A 22,899-nucleotide genomic window follows, 5' to 3' on the forward strand; every position below is an offset into this window, starting at 1 on the left:
CTCCAACAGTGATAGTCAGTGGGACTTCCTCCTGGGGAAGTGTGGGTAGGGAATGGTTTTTTCAGACAGAGCAGCAACAGCTTGGGAGGTTAGGAGGGCTCTTCTTTATTTTAAACTAAAAATAAAACACCCATTGAAATGAATGGGGACCCACCTGGTGGGTCCCGACCCACAGTTTGAGAACCTGTGCCTTGCATGCCTAGCAAGGCGCGCGGCGGCCGCTGGGTGGCGCTGTCTGCGAGGCTCGCGGGCGCCAAGACTTCCTCCCTCGGGGGGGCCACGTCATTCGCTCCATGCAGCCGGAAGTGATGCGAGCGCCGGCGCCGCGGCCAATGGAGAGCCCGCGCGTGGGAAAGCGGGGAAAGGTCGGGCAGGGATGGCGGCGGCGGTGCGCGCGGAGGCTGCGGGGCCGATAAAACGGCGGCCGTGAGGGCCGGGGAGGCGACATGGTGCGCGCCCCGCGCCGCGGCTGAGCCTCCCTCGCGCCCTCTCCCGACGCCGGCCCCTCGCGGCGGCCCCTCCGCCCTCCCCGATGAGCGTCGCCTACGACCTGCTGTGGCGCCTGCTGCACCTCCTGCTCGGCGTCCAGCGCGCGCTCCTTGCCTGGTTCCGCGGGCGCCGCTCGTGGCTCGGCCGTTGGCGGCCTCGCGCGGCCTCGGCCGCCGCCGCCTCCGCCCTGCGCGCGCTCCTGGTGCCCGTGCCGGCGGAGGCCGCGGGGCCCTTCGCCTTCCACAAGCCCGCCGCGGCCGGCAGGAAGGTGCCCGGCGGCCGCTGGCGGAAGGATGGGAAGACTCTGGAGAAGCTGCCGGGCCACGTGGGGCTGCTGGTGACCGAGGAGGAGGCGAGCTACGCGGACATGGCCAGCCTGGTGGTCTGGTGCATGGCGGTGGGCATCTCCTACGTCAGCGTCTACGACCACGGCGGTGAGTTGCCCCTTCCCCAGTGCGTGGCCTGCACTGCCAGCCCAGAGCCTGCTGCTCGGAAGGAAGTCCCGTTAGAGTCAGTGAGCTTGCTGCCAGGTAAGTGTGGGTAGGATGGCAGCCTCGGGCTGCACTTTCCTGGGAGTAGCACCACTGGCTCTAGTGAGACTTCCTTCCGAGCAGACACATAGGATTGAGCTCTTGTAGCCCAATCCTATCCACACTTTCCTGGGAGTAGCCCCATTGACTCCAGTGGGACTTCCTTCTGAGTAGACACACGGTAGGGTTGAGCTCTTACAGCCCAATCCTAGCCGCTTTCCAGCCCCAATGCAGCCTGCGGTAAAGAAGCATTGATGACTGGCTGCCCCCCTTCCCCACAGCAGGATGGCACAGCTGCATCAGTTTTAAAAGTTGGAAAGAATTGGGTCCTTGATCAAAATCATTGTTTCCTCACTGCCGAATTCTATGCAATGCATGTCTACTTAGAAGCAAATCCCATCGTATTCAGTGGGACCCCTTAATACTCCCTTAGAACCTTCAAAGACTCTCAAAAGACCCTCCTCAAAATTCTCTGAAGACCAACCTGAAAACCCCCTTTAGAGCCCCTGAAGCCTCCTTAAAGTCCTCCTGAACACCCCCTTAACATCTCCTGAAGACCCCCTTTAGACCCATTAATACCTCCTTGTATTCAATGGGACTTATTCCCAGTTAAGTATGGATAGAATTATCTACATTCATTCATCGCCATTACACCCCCAAGACCAAGAGTGTTCTGATGCTAATCAGTGTTCAGGCTGACTCTTTGCAAATTTATTTGGAAGCAAGCCCCAGTGTGTACAGCCCAAGCTTATTTGCAGACAAGAATGGATAGTATTGATGCCATATTGTGGTGTAGACCTTTTTGGACTACAGCCCACACCCCCAAAGGCAAGTGACTCTAATTCATTGGATATAACTTTGTCTCCAAGGTGCCACTGTTTATGTCTTTTACAACAGACTTGGAACACAATCCTATGTATGCCCCTTCAGAAGTAAGTCCCATTGTGTTGTTTGGGGCTTAGTCTCAGGAACATGAAATAGGATTACAGTCTGATATAGACATTCTTCTGATATGAAACTGGGTTACACTTTGTGTCCCTTCTTGCTTTTTTCCTTTCTGCACTTTGTGAGGGTAAAAGGATGCATTAGGGCCCAATCCTATCGAACTTCCCAGCATCGGTGCAGCCGCAATGCAGCCCCAGGGTAAGGGAACAAATGTTCCTATGCCTTGAGGAGGTCTTTGTGACATCTTGGGGGGTGCAGCGCATGCCGCATTGGCACAGGAAAATCACATTTTCACATTGACATTGGAAAATGAGATAGGATTGGGCCCTCAGTGTATTACATGAGTTTTGGTATATGCTCTTGTGACTTTAGTGAGAAATTGGGAGTATTAAAAGCACTAGGGGAACTAACAGTAGGGGAAAAAAGATGGCAGGCACATCCAGACCTCCATGTTCATCTGTTTCCTATATGTCTACAACAGTTGCATTCTAAGCATATTGTAGTCTCTGGAAAGGTATATCTGATCATATGCATAGGTATGTTTGTGCCAACTGCCCAACAGAGTGTATGTTTACATGCCAGTTGGGAGGAAATTCAGCATGAATGGCTTTTTGGGGAGGGTCACTTTGATATGTGAGCTGTCAGTGTAGCATAGTATATGGTTATCAAATGTTTAAATTTATGATTAGGTACCATTAGACAGAAAGTGTTATTTATGTATCTGTGTTTCTTAATGCACACTATGTGTTTGAAAGGTGAGTGTATATAGATTGCTGTGTAAAAGAATGTGCAACTTGTTGTCCGTAGACTGGGGCAAATGGATATTAAGAACTAGCAGAGTGGTCCCCTGTTGTTTTTTTATGTTGCTGCTTGACAGGTAACAGGCATAGTTGTAAGTAGTTATTGACTCAAGAGGCCAGCGCTGAAAGACTTTAATTTCAACAGGAGTGGTGCACTCCAATATACCAGGTCTTCTGTCTCTCTTCAGTAAATATATTTAGAGATTCTGTGGGTGCACTTATGAGATTTGGGTTTATCAATATACTATGCACAGCACTCATTCTCCAGCCTGTTTCTTGATTCTGAGATGTGAGAAACTATATTTCTTCCCTTATCAATGGGTGCGTGCCCAACTAGAAACCCCTTTTTGTGTGTACGCGCATGCACGCACGTGCCTTTCATATAAATGTCAAAACTTATGTCAAAAATTAAAAAGCTGGAGTGAAATATTTGTTTAGAACATTTTGATATAACATTTGAGAATCATGATCAATGCACGCTGCAGATAAAATAGCGGTGGTTGACTCAACCCCTCTGTTTGGGCTTTGCTGTCTGGTTCCTTCTGGCTTGTCTCACCCTCTTCAACTGACCTTCTTTATCTGAATCCCTTCATGCATGTCTTGCAAGCACAGAAGTAGCTGTTTTGTTGCAGCACTGTGCCAAGGGAGCAGCTCTTACTATTCCCACTGTGTGTTTGGCTTCCAGAAAGCCTGAGGCACCAAATGATGTTGTGTGTGTCCATGGTACAGCACTGACACAGTGGCCTTCTGAAACTTTCTCTCTGCTTTCAGTAACAAGTATTGAGATAATGTCTCGAAGTCTGAAGAATATCAACCAAGATTCTATTTCATATTGATTCAATGTAAATATTACATATCTGTACATATTTTGAAAATCCACCAAATATCTGATCATATATGTAAGAAAATCAAACATCAGCACAGATACTTCAGAAGCATTTACTTGAAAACAAATGTTACTTTCTTGCCCTTCCTGTTCATTTCATAAAATCTGACCCTTTCTTTGATCAATAATTAACACTGCAAATCTTGTTCTAGTTTTTCCCCAGGTTGATCACACTTTAGTGACAACATTCTTTTTGTTCAAACTGTTTCTGGCAATAGGCATGCAAGTCAACCCATTAAAAAAAAAATCAGTTAGGAAATAATAGCGATAAAGTTCAGGCACATCTTGCAGTTTCATCTGGGTATGGACCAGAGCATGGATGAAAAAAAAAAGTTGAATATCCATTCATAGCCTTATTTAGCTTGCAAATTTATTTTGGCCAGTGGGAAAAATATAACACATGCAAATGTATGTGAAACCTAAATAAAAAAAACATTGACAAATATTGTAGAAAGGTGGATGAAATTGGACAAAAGAGGAAAGGATGTGGCCGAAATTTGAAATGTAGTTGTAACTGAAAGTGGTTGAAAGCAAAGGTGATGAAAGTCAAGGTATGCCTGTATATGCTTCATTTAGAAAACAGATTAACACTCTTTAAACAGTTCATGTAATAGTGATGAATTTTTGCTGTGATTACAGTGGGGTTATAGAGAAACTGTAAGCGGTGATAGTTTAGGACCTCATGCAATATTGTTGGTCCATAACCTCTATTTAAAGGGAAATGGAAGTGAGGGACCATAATGTTTTCATATTCTGTTGTGAACTTACCATTCTTTAATGGCAGGAAATAAGCTCGAAGCAGCAGCAATGATGCAATTTCATGTAGGCTTGTCTTGCAAGCAATGCAGGCATAGTATTAAATTGAGACTAGTCATATGAGTTTGAACATGCTGATATTTATCACATTTTTAAGTGAATCACTGAAATGACATGGAAAACTGATGTTTTTTTCCCTACATTGTTGGATAATTAAAAGCGGGTGATAAATATTTCCAGTTCTGGGAAACTGCATTTGCACTCAAGTGTTCCAGGGCAGCCCCATGCAGATCACATTACAGTAATCCAGTTTTGAAGTCACTAAGGCAGGGTTCCACAAGCTGTGGTTGTGACCTGATTGTGGGTGAGTCACAAAGCTGCAGCTGAAAAACTAATAGCAGACCAGCAAAATGCAGTGAACTCTATGGAGAGTGAAAGTGAATGATACCGTACATACATGCATGAGTAGATGAAGGTGCATTGATCCATTGCGAAGGGCAGCCCGAGAGGAATTCAGTGCCATCAGAATGGTCCTGATCTGATGAATGCAGCCCCCCCCAAACCCCCCTGGGTTTTTAATGCTGTTTAAAGGGAAGCTTTGAATCTCAGTCCAGCCCAAACAAAAATCATGTTGGATTTATAATTGAATTTGTCACAAATCACACTAAATTGGCTTAAATATAAGAGCTTAAATTGTACTGGGCATTGGGTAAGGCTGAAAATCTTAAGGTGTCTTCTTTTTGGGGGTGGGTGAGGTTTATGTAGGCAGACTCCCAAACTGCTCATGCCAGTCTGCAGGGGGAGAGCGACCCCATTTAGAGTGGGCTGGTGACTCAGTACCTTCACTGAGGATTTTCTGATCAAGAGGACCTCTATCTTTTTATGTCTGTTCTTCAGCTGTCAGCGGAACTCAGCCAGAGCCTTGCCTTAATCTTCCTGGATTCTTGCCTATCTGATCAATTTAGATTATAGGGCAATTCTTCACATAACTAGGAGACACACTTTTGAGGGCATGTATGCGCGCTCTCTCTCTCTCTCTCTCTCTCTCTCTCTCTCTCTCTCTCTCTCTCTCTCTCTCTCTCTCTCTCTGACTTATGGAAGCAGCATAGTCTACTGATTTGGAGCCTAGCATAGTGGGAAAAGGAGGGAGCTACTGACACCTGGACACACACACTCTTTCTGCACCTATTCACCAAGTATTGCATAAGTGCTTTTTTATTGCAACTTTATACTGCTGAAGGATCAGTCCATTAGAGAAACAGGTTTACTGCAGTGGTGCTAACACCTAATGCTTGAAATATGAAGTCATGTTTATAATTGTATTGACACTTTAAGATAAATCTTATAAAATATGTACAATGCTTCAAATAAATTATTGGGGTTTAGAGTGAAAAGATAACACAGAAGTGTCATTCCATTAACTGGCACTGCATTTTGGAGAAGATTGTTAGTCTTCCCTTCAGTAAGTGTGAAATTCAGCTGTAGAAAACTGAAGGAATAGAACATACATGGTACAAATCAACCCTTCTTTCCCAAATGATCATAAACCAAGTTACAACACAATCTTACATTTGTCAATCCAGAGATATACAGGTCTCACAGAGTTGCCTTTGGCAGCAATCCTGTATATACCCTTGCTTCAGAGTACATCCTACTGAACTCTGTGGGACTTATTTTTTAAGAGTTGTATAGGATAGTGATTTTGGTCTCTTGAAAGCTATATTAGGGCCCAATCCTATTCAACTTTCCAGTGCTGATGCAATTGTGCCAATGGGGTGTGTGCTGCATTCCATGGTGGTGGTGGGGAGCAGAGGCCTCCTCAATGCAAGGGAATGTTTGTTTGTTCCCTTACCTCCAGGCTGCATTGTGGCTGCATTGGCACTGGAAAGTTGGATAGGATTGGGCCCTTAGGTACTTTATTTTGGTATATTAGAGCAGTGGTTCTCACCATCGGGACCCCCTTTTTAGAATGAGAATCTGTCTGGACCTACGGGAAGTGATGTCATCAAGCAGGAAAATTTTTAACAATCCTAGGCTGCAATCCTGCCCACACTTACCCAGGAGTAAATCCCATTTGCTATCATTGTTAAAAGCATCTTCATAGTAGCTTGTTAAAAGTACAGATCTGTGATATTTCCCCAAATGCAATCTCATACCATGGCAGGATCAAATCTAATATATTAAAAATAAAATATTGAAATGAATTGGGACTCACCTAGGAGGGTCCTGACCCACAGTTTGAGAAACACTATGCTATAAATTCAATATACTTAAAAACAGTAAGCACTACTTTTTAACAGAATACAATTTTTTGAACAACGGGGTCCACATGTTTGGAGCCGAAACTGCTCCCAGTCTGATGCTATAACAATAGGAGGAATTCAAAAGATTTGGCTTGCTAGAAAACAAACTCTTATAAGAAAATTTTGCATCTTTTTTGTTCTTTGCAATGAAGTCAATCTTATTGTCAAATTAACTTGCAGTATCTGGTAATCTTAATTGATGGAGCATATTAATTTTAGGCTTTAAAATGTGGGAAGGCTGTGTTCAGACTAATTAGTCTGACACATATGGAAAGTACAATTATTTATTTCATAATATCTAAATTGCAATGAAGAGTCATTGGTGAATTAATATTTATGACCTAGGTGGTGGTTTCAGTTCAGTTGTGCAACTTATTCTGGGCAGTATGACCATTATCGTGTACTGTATATTTACTTAATCTGATCTCTGAAACATTTTGGGGCAGTTCTTGAATCTAGCTGACGAATTTATGTTGAGCAGTGCAGTTGTAATATGTCCTGTGCAATTTTAATTTCAAAGGTATGATTAATTTGAGACAATTCAGTCTTAAAAATAATGCAGTAATTGAGCAATACAGTATATTAGGAAGAATGAGTATTGCCAATTGTTGATTTAAAACTGAATGTTGTATTTGAGTGACTTCATGAATTGAAAAAATATGCAAGGTATCTTTATAGTGTGAATACCAAGAGCATTAAAATGAAAAATATAGAAGAAAGGTGCTTTCCGTTCTTTTTTTATTTGAAGGATTATAGATAAAGGGTTATATCTAATATAAACATAAAGGATTATATCTAAATCCCAGTGTACATGAGCACTAGTCACCTTCCACAGGTTCTATCCTGGGTGGGTGGCTGGGAAATCATTTATTCCCTTTTCTCTAGCACCTGCACTCCTTTAGAATCTGCTGTAGATTTCAGTTTTTAAAACTTGAGCTTGAAATAAAGAAAAGATTTTAAAATATACAGAACTCATTATAAACCTAATATTAGGTGCAATTGAGGAAAAGCTGGAGTCCTGGCAAAGAATAATTTGGAAGTTTTATTTATTTATTTATTTAAAACTGTGGTTCTTACACTTTCAGCACCATGACCTACTTTATAGAATTTGAATCACATCCCACTGAGAATCAGGACCCACTGCGAGTGATGTCCTGACAGGAAGTGATATCATCAAGCAGGAAAATTTTTAGAGATCCTAGGCTGCAGTCCTACTAACACATATCCAGGTGTAAGTCCCATTGTCGATCATTGTTAAAAGCATATACAGAATAGCCTGTTTAAAGTACAGATAAAGTAGAAACACTGATTTAAAAGGTTTATATCCTATCTTTTCTCCTGATATTTGGAGTGCTCATTGATGAGGAAAGTGTTCTCATCTGCTGTTACAGCGTGGATCAGTGTTTCTCAAACAGTGGGTTGGGACCCACTAGGTGGGTTGCAAGCCAATTTCAGGTGGGTCCCCATTCATTTCAGTATTGTATTTTATTTTTAATGTATTAGACTTGATGTGACCATGGTATGTGAGTGCATTTGGGGAAATATCACAGATCTGTACTTTTAACAGGCTATGTCCTTAAAATTGATTGTTTTAAATTGTAGTTTATTGTAGGTCATTCTGAGGGCTGAAGGTGGGATGAAAATCCCTATATAAATAAAAGACCTGTTTTCCTCACTTGGGGGACTTAATTATGAACATAAAAATAAGATCTTTTAATTTTTTTGACTTAATTATGAACATAAAAATAAGAAAAAAAATATGAAAAAAAAGATCTTAATTATGAACAACCTATATAATGATAATGGAAGCAAACATGACATTAAACATTTGCATATTAATGATACAGGGCCCAATCCTATCCAGTTTTCCAGCACTGGTACAGCCGCTATGCAGCGCCATGGTAAGGGAACAAATGTTCCCATACCTTGAGGAGGCCTCTGTGACTGCCTCCCCATCACACGCCCCATTGGCACAGCTGCACTGGCAAATTGGATAGGATTGGGCCCATAGTCATCAGGCAGTTAAGGAGAATGAGGACTTGAAGATGGATGGTCCAGATGTGTGATTTTTAGTGGCTCTGTCTGTGTAAACTCCCATGTCTTCTGTAGAGTTAGTGAATATCTATACAAAGAGCTTTAGAGAACAAATATAGTACAAATGGGGAAATTCCCACTCTGGATAGAAGCAGAAAGTGTGTATGATTGGGTCAAAGGTGAAGGACTTAAACATTGGAACCAAAAGAGGAATTAGCAAAAGTGTTAAGTAAGAAATTGGACACAGATCTTATGGAATCTGTGTCTTCAATCTTAAGAATGAAAATGAATCTTCCTGTTAATTATAGGGTGGCAGACACATTTGCATACTTATGCATTTTGTTTTTTTACCTTAATTAGCCAATAAAGTTCATTAACTATCTTATAAAAGAGAAGGAAGCCTACTCAGTTTGAAAAAGTGAATATGACTCTTCACCTGGAAACATATTAAAAATGGAATGCATCAATATTTAGCAGGGTTAAATTGGGTCAAACACTTGCTTCTTATACTCAGACATTTTAGACTGCATATGAATTTGCATTTTGATGTGGGTGAGAAGGGCAAAGGGAGCCTGTGAACTCTCTGGAAGGGGGTGAAATACAGGAAGCTGCCTTGTGTGGAGTTAGAACCTACTGCCTTAGGGCCCAATCCTATCCAACTTTCCTGTGCAAATTCAGCTTCAATGCAGACCAGAAGTAAGGGAACAAATGTTCGCTTATCTTGAGGAGGCTTCTGCAACTTGCCCTTCACCACAGGGTGCAGCGCATGCCCTGCTGGCACAGCTACATTAGCCTGGAAAGTTGGATAGGGTTGGTCCCTAGTCTTTTGTCCGTTACTATTCAAAGCATGTCACTGCTGTCACTGGGAATAAGCTGTAATTTTGTCAAATTAAAAAAATGGAGCAACTGAGTAAGAGTAACTTAGCATTAAAAGTTTGGGAAAACTGAAACTTTAGGAATGATTTGGCCAGAACCAAATAATAGATGCATGGAAAGTAGAAGGAACTACAGGTGGGGCCTCAGTATCTGTGGAGGATCTGTTCTCGGACACCCCCCCCTCCCACAGATGCTGAAATTTGTGGATAATTGAATCCCTCGGGAACCTGGAAGTAGCATTTTTCAGCCGGACATGGCCATTCTGAAGTCCGCAGGGACAGCGGGCAAGCATGCGCTGCCTCTGCAGGCTTCAGAAAGACCTCCAGAAGTGACCACAGCACAGCTTTGGTCGTCTCCAGAGGGCTCAGATGGGACCAAGTCTGGCTCCATGTGGGTTCAGGGGACCTCACTGAGCCAGATTTGCAGATGCAAAATCTGCAGATAGGGAGGCCTGTAATATGTTTTTTTTAAGAATAGTTTTTTGAGAGGAGTAATAAAACTGACAAACGGTTTGGTTGGAACCAGAGCAGGCAAATACTGGACATTCTTATTTCCCTCATCTTCAGGAAGTTAAAGTGGTAGTAGTAGTAGTAGTGTGAATAGCTCATAGCAGTGGTTCCCACACATTTAGCACCGGGACCCACTGGGACAGAATGAGAATCTGTCGGGACCCACCGGAAGTGATGTCATGGCCTGAAGTGACATCATCAAGCAGGAAAATTTTTAGCTATCCTAGGCTGCAATCCTACCCACACTTACCCAGGAGTAAGTTTCCTTTACTATCATTGTTAAAAGAATATACATAGTAGTTTGTTAAAAGTACAGGTCTATAACATTTCCCCAAATGCAGTCACATGCCATGGTAGCATCAAGTCTAATATATTAAAAATAAAATATTGAAATGAATGGGGACCCATCTGAAATTGGCTCGCGACCCACCTAGTGGGTCCCAACTCAGTTTGAGAAACAGTGGCTCATAGCATACCAAAACTATTTGCATTTGCTTTGACTGCCACTTTGATTGGGGGGGGGAATTCTTGAATACAGCAGCAACAATTGGTATCTGTTTGGGAATGCAATGTCATTTTTTCATTTACTATGGGTCAATACTGACAACTGTATTTTGAATCTGGTGCCACATTTGGCTAAAAAGGACATGTTTGCCATGTTCTGCTGGAAGACCAGCAGGAGTTAAAACTTTTTAAATGCAAAGTCACCTTTGAAGCCACTGCTACTAGTTCTAACAAGTATAGCTTGGACAACAATTGTTACTGACCTGTGCTAAGCAACGTTTGTTTTTTGTTTTTTTTCATTGTTTTTCTTTAAAACAAAGTCCAAGATCTAGCTAGATCCAAGGACTTTACATAACAACTGGCTTTTTTTTCCTTTTTAGTGGGCAGAACAACCTTTAACTCATACAGCAAAGTTAAACTTTCTTATTTGGTTAAATAGTGTACTAGCTAGTGACAGAGCTCTGAAGGACCATGCAACTAATTCCATATGCCCAAGTGGGCTTTGGAATTGTCCTGAAACATTTCATGACAGACAGATCGATTTTAAAGGACAAAATGAGGATAAAAACCTATTGGGCAAAATGGTAAAACCTGGAACACCCCAGTTCTGCCCTCCCCAGATCCCTGCATTGGTGGCCCACCACCAGTGCAAAGTCACCTGCCCCAGGACTTGCTCCAATGTGGGGAGGCCAGTGTACATCCTTGCACCAGCCTTCCCTACTCTGTATTATGGCATATTTGCAACACTCCCAGGCCGATTCAAGGAACTTATGCAATCTCTGGATTGTGCTCTAAGCTCAGTCCAGACACTGCCAAAATCACTGTAAAGAAAAATAAAGGATGGTTTGATGTGTCAGCTAGCTCTTACTATGATGAAGTTTGAACTTCAGAGGCTTTTGCACCATGAAGTAGACAGTGGACTTGTAAGGCTGAAAAGACAGTATACAAAAACAGATAAGCAGCTCTGAACCAAGTCTTGTCTATTTGGAAGTCCAAAGATGTCTGGATTGAACCTTAATATTGAATTTCGAGTTGCAAAATCCTTTACGTTTCTCTGTTATGATCTCGGACATGTGTTCACAACCGAGAGTTTCTGAAAGAAGATGATATACTTGTTAGTTCAATCTTTGCTCTTCTCCCCTCCCTCCCCCAGGTATTTTCAAGAGAAACAATTCAAGACTGATGGATGAAATCCTAAGACAGCAGCAGGAATTGTTAAATCTTGACTCTTCCAAATATACAGTGAAATTTGCAAAACAAGACAAAACAGATCAAGGTAAGGTTGCTTTTTAAAAAGCTTGTACTGTTTCAGAGGGCTAGAAAATACTCTAATGAAATGCTGATGAGGGGCCTGATGCTATTGCATTGTTGGGAACACGCCATAAGGCATGTCTATAATACCACCAGACCAGCTCCAGTGCTGGCTCAGCATGAGCCTGCTCTGAGCCAGCGATGGGCAGAAGAGCGACAGCCGCTGCCCAGAGTCCTAGGCATGCGCTGGACAGTGGACTGGTAAGTCTGGATGGGGAGAGGTGTTCCAGGGCTGGGGTGGGGCATGGCGAGGGAGGGAATAGGGCGGGAGGGAGAGGAGCTGGTACCCTTCCACCGTATCCTAACCCCCTCCTCCTGGCCCAGGAGATCCAGCATGGGTCTCCTTGAATCTGTGCCCGCTCAATAGCGAAGGAGATCCATTGGGGGCCACATGGGGTTTACCTGGGGCAAGGGAGCTTGCAGTCAGTTATTCTGAGTAGCCCCCACACTGCTTCCCAGCCCCATGGGATGCAGAGGTAGCCATTTTGGCACTGCTGCAGCCCTGAGTGCTGGGAAGCACAGGATTGGGCTGTAGATCCCTCCACTGGGATTAATGGAGATTTGTAAGCAAAAAAAGGTCACATGGACGTGTAGTTTTAGTTGATTTCAGATGTTAGCTTGGGTTTTGATGTTTAACTTGTACTAAACTATAATTATTTTAGCAAATATGCTTTGAGGTTCTTTGCAAAATTTTCTCTTTTCTGAAACTAATGTTAAATTCTTTCACTGCTGGAAGTTCTTTGCATGTGAGGCTCCTCCTCAGTGGAAGTGGTAAAGAGAATATGGTGGATTGTGATGTGACTGTGTTGCTTGTGATAAGAGGAAGGTTGACTTCAACAGTGTAGTTTTTTTTTAATCTGTAGTTTAATTGACTTGAAACATCTTTTCTTTTTAATTGCAGTTTTAAATTGGCAATACACACTGAATGTCCTGTCTCCAGAGGATGGAAAAACGGATATAGTAAAAGCGGCTCAGAAATTTTGTCACTTAGTAGCACAACAACAACAAAAATGCACAGATCTTGATGTGAATGTCTTGGATAGTTTATTAAATAGTAAGTATAAAGTGGAAGTTCTTCACATCTCATTAAGGACAGCAGGAGGAAAATGGCTAATTGAATAGCAGGAATGTTTCAATGCACATCTAACATATTTGTATTAGATTTGGATTTCATATCTACTATTAAAGGTACAGTTGAAAACCTGACAAAGGGCGCAATCCTAACCCCTTATGTCACTACTTTTCAGCACTGGCATAGCGGTGCCAATGGGACATGTGCTGCATCCTGCAGTTGGGTGTTACTCACGGGGCCCTCAAAGTAAAGGAATGTTTACTCAAAGTAAGGGAATGTTTGTTCCCTTACCTCAAAGCTGCATTGCCCTTACCTCAGTGCTGGAAAACACTGACATAAGGGGTTAGGATTGTGCCCAAAATCAATTACTGCTTCAGATTTCATTCCATACTTGTTTTTTGGGGGGTGGGGGGGGTTACCTTTTACCCTTGTTATAGAATAGACACATACAGTCACCATACGTGCTCAGAATATGGACTCTTCTATACAGAAGTAATATCTGTGTGGATAGTGCTAGACCACACCATATTAATCCCAAGCTGGTGTATAGATTTGCTTGTTGGATCATTTATTTTGTTTACAATCTCTGAGCACTTTGTGCACATGTATGTACTCCAAGGAAATTACTGTAAGTGTTTCATTGTGAACTTAAACCATTATTCAAGGGGGGAACTTGAAGCAATAGTAAATGATGCAATTCTGTATAGGCTTAATTTTATCTTATCTGAATGGAGAAGTCGGCTAAAATGTAACATTAAAGAAATTACAATTACAATCAATATGTAAACCATAAAGAAATGAAAGATGTAAGTTGAGAGAGATTTAGTGGAATTTCCAAAGATGACAATTTTATTTTTAATACTATTGGACTGCCATTGCACATGATTGCCATATTAATTATTGTAATATACTGTATAGTGGGCCTTCTGTATCCCATGGGGGTTTGGCTTCGGAACCCCACATGGATGCCAGAAATCCATGGATGCTACAGTCAGCAGTTGTACCGCTGAGAAAATTGCACAAACTGCATATATTGTCTAAATTGCCTACACTTGTGTGAATGAGATGAGTGCTGCAGTCAGATAGGGTAGGTGAAAAAAAATGTTTTAATACACTTTCAGTCCACGGACAGTTAAATCAGTGGATGTGGAGCCTGTGAATACAGCAGGCCCATTGTACAACAAACACATATTGCATATAGTAGTGAGGATGTGTTAAATATCTAATGGACTAAACTGATCTTAATTCTATCAACACAAACTGTTGCTTTCTATATAGGTACTAATGGCTTTCCTGACCCTGATTTAATATTGAAGTTTGGTCCTCTGGACAGTGTATTAGGATTCCTTCCCTGGCACATCAGGTTAACAGAGATCATGTAAGTTGATTGTGCATCATACATGATTTTAAGCATATGGCTCTTTGTGGTTGCACATGTAACCATTTGTGTTCAAACCTGATTAGATGGTATATGAAAAACTGTGGTTATATTAAGTGCAAAAAAAAAAAAATCCCCACTGCCTTTGCCTTTGTGCTCCAGGTAATAACATTCCCCAAAATCTCCATGGAAAAAGTAGGTTTTTTTCTTCAGCCCAAGGAGATGTATTTTATTATAAATTGGAGAAGGATAGTATGTAAAGGAGGAAACCAATAGAATAAACGATATTAGGAGAAAGGAAATTCATCCTGTTATAGACTGAATATAAAAAGGAATGTGTTTTCTTTTTACAGAAAGTTTAGCTAAGCATTGTGACCCTAGGTATTACTTCACATCTTTGTACTCTATCACTTGGACTCTTGAGTTCTCTGAAGCATGTTTTGGAAATTGTTGGAAGATCTGCATTTAGCAACTTGATGAGTGTAGCAGCTGATCTGGGAAAGCAAGATCTACTCCCCCACAATGGCATGCTTGGCTCTATGGCACTCCTCTCTATATAACAGTATTCTATTTGTTCTCTACACAGAAGTATTCCAACCATGAGCTGCTAAACCTGGGATCAGAGTTTGTTTGGCCCACCCAAGGAAACTTAGCAATCTAGAGCAGGGCGGGGCTAAGCACATTTAAACAGTCTGCTTATGGATCATTCCCTCTGCATATTCGCATGCAAAATTACTAACATGCTGCTTTAACTCTTCATACCTGGATCTGATGAACCCTCCTGCATGTTCATGCAGTGTTATCCATTTGGATAAGCATTGGGGGATGGTGGCCGGGGTTCCCCTCTCCATGCAGTGCTTGACACTGAGGTGTACCAGATCCCTTGTAATCCAACACAAGCTCACCTTAGTTGGCAGATCTGCATTGCAGCTGGGAGGTGGCTGGTGGTGCACATGACTGGTGGTGGCTGTGTGCTGGTGAATTTAATGTGTTGCATGTGGGGTACCGTTTTTCTGAAATACCCAGCCTCATTGCCATTGTGGCACTGTGTCCCCCCTTCTCTCAAAGGGTATTCTGCTGGTTCTCAAACCTCCATGGTACTTGCTGTAGACCTGCCTATAATTGTTGCGGCAACCCAGCAGAGCGGTTTCCACAGCAAGTGCCATTTCAGGGACTTGTTGGGCAGGTACAATGTCGGTGTCACTATTTGGAGAGGGACCCACTGGACCAGCAGCTGTGTGTGTGTGGGGGCGGGGGGTCCTCTGTTAGTGCTGTTCGGATTTGCTGAAGGTGCATATCACCTTCACACTTTAGGGGCAAGTTTTTTTGCAATATCGGGCAGCTTGCTGGCTTGTAGCCTGATCACTTCTGAGGGGCTGCTGATGTTCCTGTTGCAGCAGAAGCCCTGTGGCTCGCAGGACTTGTGTGTTTGCAGCCACAGGTGGGCAGCTGCTCCTGCCTTTTGAGCGCTTGTGGCACGGCCATGCATCGACTAGCGGGCTGTTTGATAGGGCTTTGTTATTGGTTTCATTCCCTGCATGTCTTCCATTCATTCCTATACACAGAAGTAAAGCATTGCACTACTGGCCTGTAGAAAGGTCTAGGCCACCTGTATCCAGATGTATGTTCTCCACCTGGACAAACAAAACTGTTCAGTTCATTGACTTCTACAAAAGCATATCTTGAGCTAGGTCCCATCTGAAACAGGAGGCAGATGTACTGGCATCTCTTATAAATCTCCAAATGTATGTTAGCATGAGTTCCAGGCATTACAGCCATAAGGCTATGGGAATATAATGCAATAATTGAGAACTGTAGGGGCTAAGAGGCTGACTTACAAATGTCACTAGTCCAGCTGTCATTTCTGCCATGAACTTGGTGGTTGACCTCTGGATCCTTGATGATGGATCACCATCATCAAGCTCATCTTGATATGTAAAATGATTAGTTGCCATACTGTTGCTTGCCTTCAGTAGTTTCCTTAGTCCTCCTTAATTTTGAAATTCAATGTATGGAAATTGAGATATGTAGACTAAACTTACAAATTACTGCAAATGGTGAGTGATAATTGTTCTTCAGAATAGAAATTAGTAAGAATAGCTATTAACACCATTTTCAACCTTTTTTCAGCTCACAGCAAACCGACAAGGCACTAAAATTGTCAAGGCACACTACCAGTTTTTTACTTACATTAAATTACTCTGTTACAATTAATTTTTAATTAATATAATTAATACAATTAAATCTACATGACAAAGAAACTCACAAGAAGGTTGGAGAGGAAAGTATATGTGATTCTGAAAAGGATTAAATGTTTTGAAGTAAGGTGATCAGATGTTGTTAAAGTGTTATGCCAAAAAATACTGGCAGAGAGGTCAGATTGAGCACATAGTGGAGAGATGTGGGGTGAGGGACAGTGAAGAGGCATGATTGAAACAACTGCAGGATTCAGCTGGAATGGGTGGGGGGGAGAATGTGAGGCAAGTGATTCTAGACCTTTGGAAGGTGGGCATGAGTGAGAAGAGGGACAGTAAGAGAGGTGCGTACTGTGATTATGAGATTTGTGGGGGGGGGGAGTGAAGAGAGAAGTGCCAATTGTCTGCTTGTGTATATGAGAGAAAAGAGTGTGACCAAAAGTCCCACCCCATCCATGTATACTCAGAAGTAAGCCCCATTATAGTCGATGGGGCTTACTCCCAGGTAAGTGTGGATAGGATTGTGGCCCAGTGCCCTTCCTCTAAAAGGAAAGGCAGGGAGGGTTGCTTTGGGGAGTTGCAGGCAAACTGTGGCAGAAAAAGAGACTTTCAAGGACCCTTTCGGCCAGCCAGTTCTTAGGCTGGTGGCCTCATCAGACACGCTTGCCTGCTCCTGGCTCCGTCTTCTCACTCACTCTGACCGAACCTTCTCCAGGCTCCTCTAGCTGCCCAGTCAGCATGCAGAGGCGTCAACAATGGACTTAATACCCAATCCTAGGTGTGTCTACTCAGAAGTAACCCCATAATAAATGGGGCTTACTCCCAGGTAAGTGAGGATAGGGTTGCAGCTTTAGACTTGCTCAGCAACAGGAGATGCAAAGCAGCTGCGGCTGCACCTTTTTCTTCGACTGTCATGTGAGGGTCAAAGCAGCCGCTTCTCCCATGTGCGGGGCTGCTGCCTGTCTCCTCTGGCCCTGCGGCACATCTGAGGCAGCCTCACGGCACTCCAGTTTAAAACCGCTGTATTGACATGAGAGTGGCTGAACTGATATAAAGGTAGCATCTATTGCTTGACCTTCTCTTCAGTAATAATAGATACAAAGTATAATTTGTAGATAAAATTTCAGTTGGAAAGTTCTGACTTCCCCCCACCCCTTCTTAGATACAACTTGAATAGTAGACTTCTGTGTATTGCTGAGATTGCCCTTCTCTAATGTGTTAGTAGTTTAAAACTTGATGCTCAGTAACAATCAACCAATTTTAATTGATTTCAGGATTTAGGGTCAAATCCTATCCAGTTCTCCAGCTCTGGTGCAGCTGTGCTAATGAGGCATGTGCTGCATCCTGCAGTAGGAGAACAGTCACTGAGGCCTCCTCCAGGTAAGGGAATGTTTGTTCCCTTTCCTCTTTTCCATCATGGTTGCACTGGCACTGGAAAGTTGGATAGGATTGGGCCCTTAGTCATGCTATGTCTCAAATTTTATTATAAACCAGAGATAAATATTTTGGGATGAATGGGACAAAGGTTTATCTAGTTAACAAGGCCATGACAGCCCAGAGTACTTAGTTTTTCTTTTCTCATTATGTTTTTCCAGTTCTTTGCCTTCACATGTGAACATCAGCTATGAAGAGTTCTTCTCTGCGCTTTGTCGCTATGCATCCTGTGAACAGCGCTGGGGAAAGTGACTTCTTGCTTAACATTATCAGGATTTCCATGGAAAGGACCCAGTGTCTCTGTTTACAAGTACCTGTGATACATACAAGTCCAGTACATCGTCTCTTAATTTATCAAATTCAATAAAGTGTCTTATCTTTTTAGAATTTGTATGCGTGTGTACGCCTAGTCTGTGGAGGTATGGGAAAGCAATGGCTTACTGCTGTGGCATATGGCATAGTATAAATGTTTTAAAAGGCTTCCTTAAGGCATTAGGTCTCTGACTCTTTCCTTCCAGTGACCAAATCCTTAATACAAGGAATACTCCTTTAACTATGAGAGAACTATTCAGAGTAGCACTTCAGTCCACAAAGATGACCTTAGATCTCATTATATCCCCTAAAGAATTTTCTGTCATCACACCTGATATTTCTTCATCGGTGGAATTCCATAAATGAAGATGACTGGTTTGGCAACCCTCAAATGTTTCTGGAAATGCACATCAGTTTTATTTGTGGCAATTAAAATGGAATTCAGGATGCAGCTGGAAAGGAATATAAGCATAAAAAGCTCAGTTGGGCAACTTCTGGAATGTGGGAGTGAATTTAAACCATAGGTTTGAAATAAAGCATTGTGAAAGAAAGCATTTGAATGAGTAATGCTGCAAAGCATACAGCTGTGGTCCTTTTATTTCCCCAACAACCAAGGACTTAATTGCACTTGGTGAGTTGTATAATGACTTGAGTTGAAGTTGGATCACCATATGTAATAGAGACCTGTTAAGCTGGAACTTCCCAAGTATAATGCATATTATAAGACAATTCTGTAATTCATTGACTGTTCTAAAATGGTATATTACCTTAAATTCCAGTAAGGTTTATTTGCCTTTAGGAAGGAAAAAATAGATTCTATTTTGATAATTACATTCCAAATACAGGCAGGCCCCTGATTCCATGGATTCACTTATTCGTGGATCCAGGGGAACCCCCCATATGTCCATTACAGCACCTTCTTATTTCTGTAGTAGTGCTTGTAGCAGAAGTGTTTCTTGCTTAAACTTCCTTGCTGAACTGAATAACCAAGTGTACAGGCAACCAGCATGCACACTAGAGGGCAACTAACAGGAAGCAGGACAATTCCTGCTTCCTTTATTCTCTCTGTAGTGTGCAGGCTAGTATTGCACCTTCAGTTCAGCAAGAATGTTGGAGCAAGAAACACTTGCACTGCAAGTGCTACTACGGATATACAAAGGTACAATAATAGGCATGCGGGGGGGGCACTATTTACATAGGGTTCCTCCATCCATGGTTTCTGTATTGGGGATGGTGGTGGAATGGAATCCCTGACTACAGGGAGCCCTCTTGTTCATCATTTTAACAATTCAGTTTGTGAATTTACATATAGTAGGATTATGTTCAACTTGTATTTAGCTGCATAAAGCAGTGAAGGAAGCAGTTTCAAGTCAGTGATGAACCATTCCAGTTCTGAGATCATAAATTATCATAGACAACTGAGATCATATACATGACTGCCTATATGGTTGTGACGATTGTATGGCAATGTGATATTACAAATTAGATCATGAATATCCTGAAAAAAAATCCATGGACTGTAATTTTTATTACCTAATTTTTTGCAGCTCCTTTTAGGTGCTGCTCAATATATGCATGGTGTATTGTTTCTTCAAAATTCTGTTCTGATCTTTTATCCTAGACTTGACAAGATTTCAGAATAAAATCTGTCCACTTTGTTTTCAGAAGCATATTTTCTTAAGGATGGTGAAGCCAGTTTGTGTTTTGTTTTACAAAGGAAATTTTAAATCATATTTTGTGAATTACTTTTTTGTAAATATAACAATTTAATAGAGAAAAATATTGCGGACTATACTATTAAACAGTATTTTTTTCTCTCCTTTTTAAAGAAGAAATTTTGTAATACACTTAAAAAAGAAAATGAACTAATTGAGTCCATGTTGCTTATGTTTGAGAAAAGGATCTTTTGTTGACATGCTTTCTGCAGTGAAGTGATGACCCAAAAGGGCATCAGGTGGATACTCCTTAATTGGAATGCTGGAAGTCAACTTTGCTTCTTATTTAATGTCTACTCTGAAGATTATGAATGTGTGTAGTATAGTTTGGGAACACAAACTCCCAAGTCATTTTGAGTCTATGGAACAAGTTGAATAACTGGCATCCTTCTTTCTGAATGGAAGTAGTTGGAGAAAATACTCTCATATGCACGTCAGAAGAACAACAAACTTAGCCATTCTGGTGGTGTGCATGAAGGGTGAGGGATCTTGTTCCCTTTTTTTCCATTTGTCAGTTCTTTCCTCTGCTTCTACCAGTATGCTGCAGATTGCCAAAGAATATTTACAGAACCCACACTGCATTTGGGCCTCCCTCTGACATATGTTCTGGGCCCCGTGCAGGGAATAATCTTAATACGGAATTAGCTGTGCCAAAAACACTGTGCATATCCCCCACTTTCTTTGAATGTATGTCATTGCAGTAAGCTTCCCCCTCCCTGTCTTGTCTTGTGAGAAGGTATGGTCTGCAGCAGTGGCATTCTGTGTATATCTTTGGATACCTGTAAATAATGTGTAAAGCAAGTTTTTATGATGAAGAAATTGACTTATTGGATTTCATTACTTGAGAGTAAAATCTGAACCTGTAAAACAAATAAATATATCTTTCTACAGGCAATTGTGTGTTGTATGGACAGATATACTGCTCTGCATACACAAGCATCAGTATGAACTTCTTCCTTGGTGTGTGTATAACACACAAGAAAATAATAATAATGGGCAAGGGTTGTTGGAGGAATTTAAAAATAGTTTCCTCTTTGGAGGGAAGCAGAGTAGCTTAAGCAGCAGACCCTCCCTTTTAGGTATCACCCCAGGGAACCTCCCTCACCTGGCTGACTGCTAATCAATAAAAAAAAAGAAGAGGCAATGGCTTGTTAAAGTTGCAAAAAAGTTATTTACTTACAGTTCCATTGAGTGTATATTTACAGTATCTGATTAGGATCAGAGGTTCAGCTAAGACTTAGAGATAGCAAGGCCCTGGAGCTGCCTTGTCCTGCATGCCTTGTGCTCAAGATGGTCTGGGCATCAGAGCCCTGGTGTGTACCATCTTAACAGGTCAGTTGTCAGTACAAAGAGGAAGTGCTCAGAGGAGAAGGGAAGGATAAAGGGTTAGGGCCACACCCCACAAGGATCACAGAGAGAACAGGTAGAAAGGTTAGAGTCACTGGCCCATAGCTTGACCCCTTCTGGACAGCATCCTGCCCCCTCTGGACAGCAGTTGCACCAACTCCAACAAGGGTCAGATGGCCTTGCACTCCAATGGCTCCTGTCCACATTCTCAGACTATATAAAGTGTGGGGGGAAAATCCTTAACAGGACAAACAGATGCAAAACTGCCATTCTCAGACACTGTCAACGTGAAGTACAGATCGTGGTCAATGCAAGCTATTTTATTCAAAAAGTATGTAGCAACCTGGTTACAGTGAGCCACCATGTTGTCCTCATCACGACCCAAGGACCCAGATACCTTGGAACAGCCCAGCTTGACCACTCTCTGCTAGTGTGATGGTAGCAGAGAAGTTTGCCTTCTCTGAGGGGGTGACACCATTATTGGCAGTATTTTTTAAAATTTTGCTGTGTTATATATCATTCAATGTGTATTTTCATGCAGAGTGCATGAAACAAACTGCGCTGAAATATCTCTATTCTATCAAAAGTTATAGCCAGTAAACCAGAAGGGGGCATCATCATGCCCACCACCCACAGCATTACCCCATCCACTGCTTGAGAGGAGGTCTCATGGCAACACTACCAGCCATCAATATGTGAGAAAGGGGCAGAGAAGAACCTCGTATGATGAGCTCAGGCAACAAAAGTAGACATGCAGCTGCTGTTTGTGGTCACAGCTGTATGTGTGACTTCTAGTTCTGGCCTCAGTCTCTTAAGAATGAATGGAGCAACAAGTAGAAACAAGGTGTACTCAGAGACATTGTTTGCCTCAATAATTTGGTATTCTAATATGCAAACACGCACTATTATGGAATAACCCATTTCTGCCCAGCCCACAGGTGTACACATTTGGTCCCTGTTGCATATATGCAACATATATGGGCAGCAATGACTTAAAGAACTGAAAAAGACACATGCTTGAATTTTTAAAGAAACATTAAATCATGTAAAACTGCATTGTATGTATGATGTCTCGAAGGATTGGTAGTGGAGACCACATAGGTTATTCTTGTAATTGCAGGGGTGTAGCTTAAGTAGCTTGAGTGCAAGGATACTCATGATCTTCTTTGCCTCCATCTTTGCTAGAGCAACTCCCCATGTCCCCTGCAAAGTCACATCTGGTTATTGGGGAACCATTGGGAATGAAGCAGCAAGCACCAGAGAAGGCTGCAGTGGCAATGGAATAATTCCCAGAAACGGGGCTCAAAACCTTTTGCAAATGGAGCTCCAACTCTCAGAAGGTTCACACGCTATTTCTGGACATTTCTCACTCCCACTGCGGCTTCCTGTGCTGCAACCCATGGCTTCACTGAGGGTCCCTCACCTACCCCCAGAAAGAGCTCCCAGGTTGTAAGAGCAAGCCATAATACAGAAGCAATTCACAAGTGTAAATGTGTCAATGAA

General features: G+C 42.2%; 1 protein-coding gene across 1 annotated transcript; it reads left to right on the forward strand.

Moving 5' to 3' along the window:
* Window positions 1–321: 321 nt before the first annotated feature.
* Window positions 322–18,413, forward strand: NUS1 (NUS1 dehydrodolichyl diphosphate synthase subunit). The gene is made up of 5 exons (XM_066611122.1): window positions 322–923; window positions 11,786–11,908; window positions 12,845–12,997; window positions 14,294–14,393; window positions 18,184–18,413. Exons 1-5 carry the CDS (start codon window positions 533–535, stop codon window positions 18,272–18,274), a joined length of 858 nt encoding a protein of 285 aa, XP_066467219.1. The 5' UTR covers window positions 322–532; the 3' UTR covers window positions 18,275–18,413.
* The last annotated feature ends 4,486 nt before the right edge of the window (window positions 18,414–22,899 follow it).

This window comes from Tiliqua scincoides, chromosome 1, assembly GCF_035046505.1.
Source record: "Tiliqua scincoides isolate rTilSci1 chromosome 1, rTilSci1.hap2, whole genome shotgun sequence".
NCBI classification, from domain to species: Eukaryota; Metazoa; Chordata; class Lepidosauria; order Squamata; family Scincidae; genus Tiliqua; species Tiliqua scincoides.

What these genes read in the sequence shown, in the direction of transcription:
- NUS1 (XM_066611122.1), top strand. Translation starts at nt 533, where the DNA reads ATGAGCGTCGCCTACGACCTGCTGTGGCGCCTGCTGCACCTCCTGCTC. An exon ending in ACAAGACAAAACAGATCAAG is followed by an intron (nt 11,909 to 12,844) that starts GTAAGGTTGCTT and finishes TTTTAATTGCAG; the next exon opens with TTTTAAATTGGCAATACACA. An exon ending in ATCAGGTTAACAGAGATCAT is followed by an intron (nt 14,394 to 18,183) that starts GTAAGTTGATTG and finishes ATGTTTTTCCAG; the next exon opens with TTCTTTGCCTTCACATGTGA.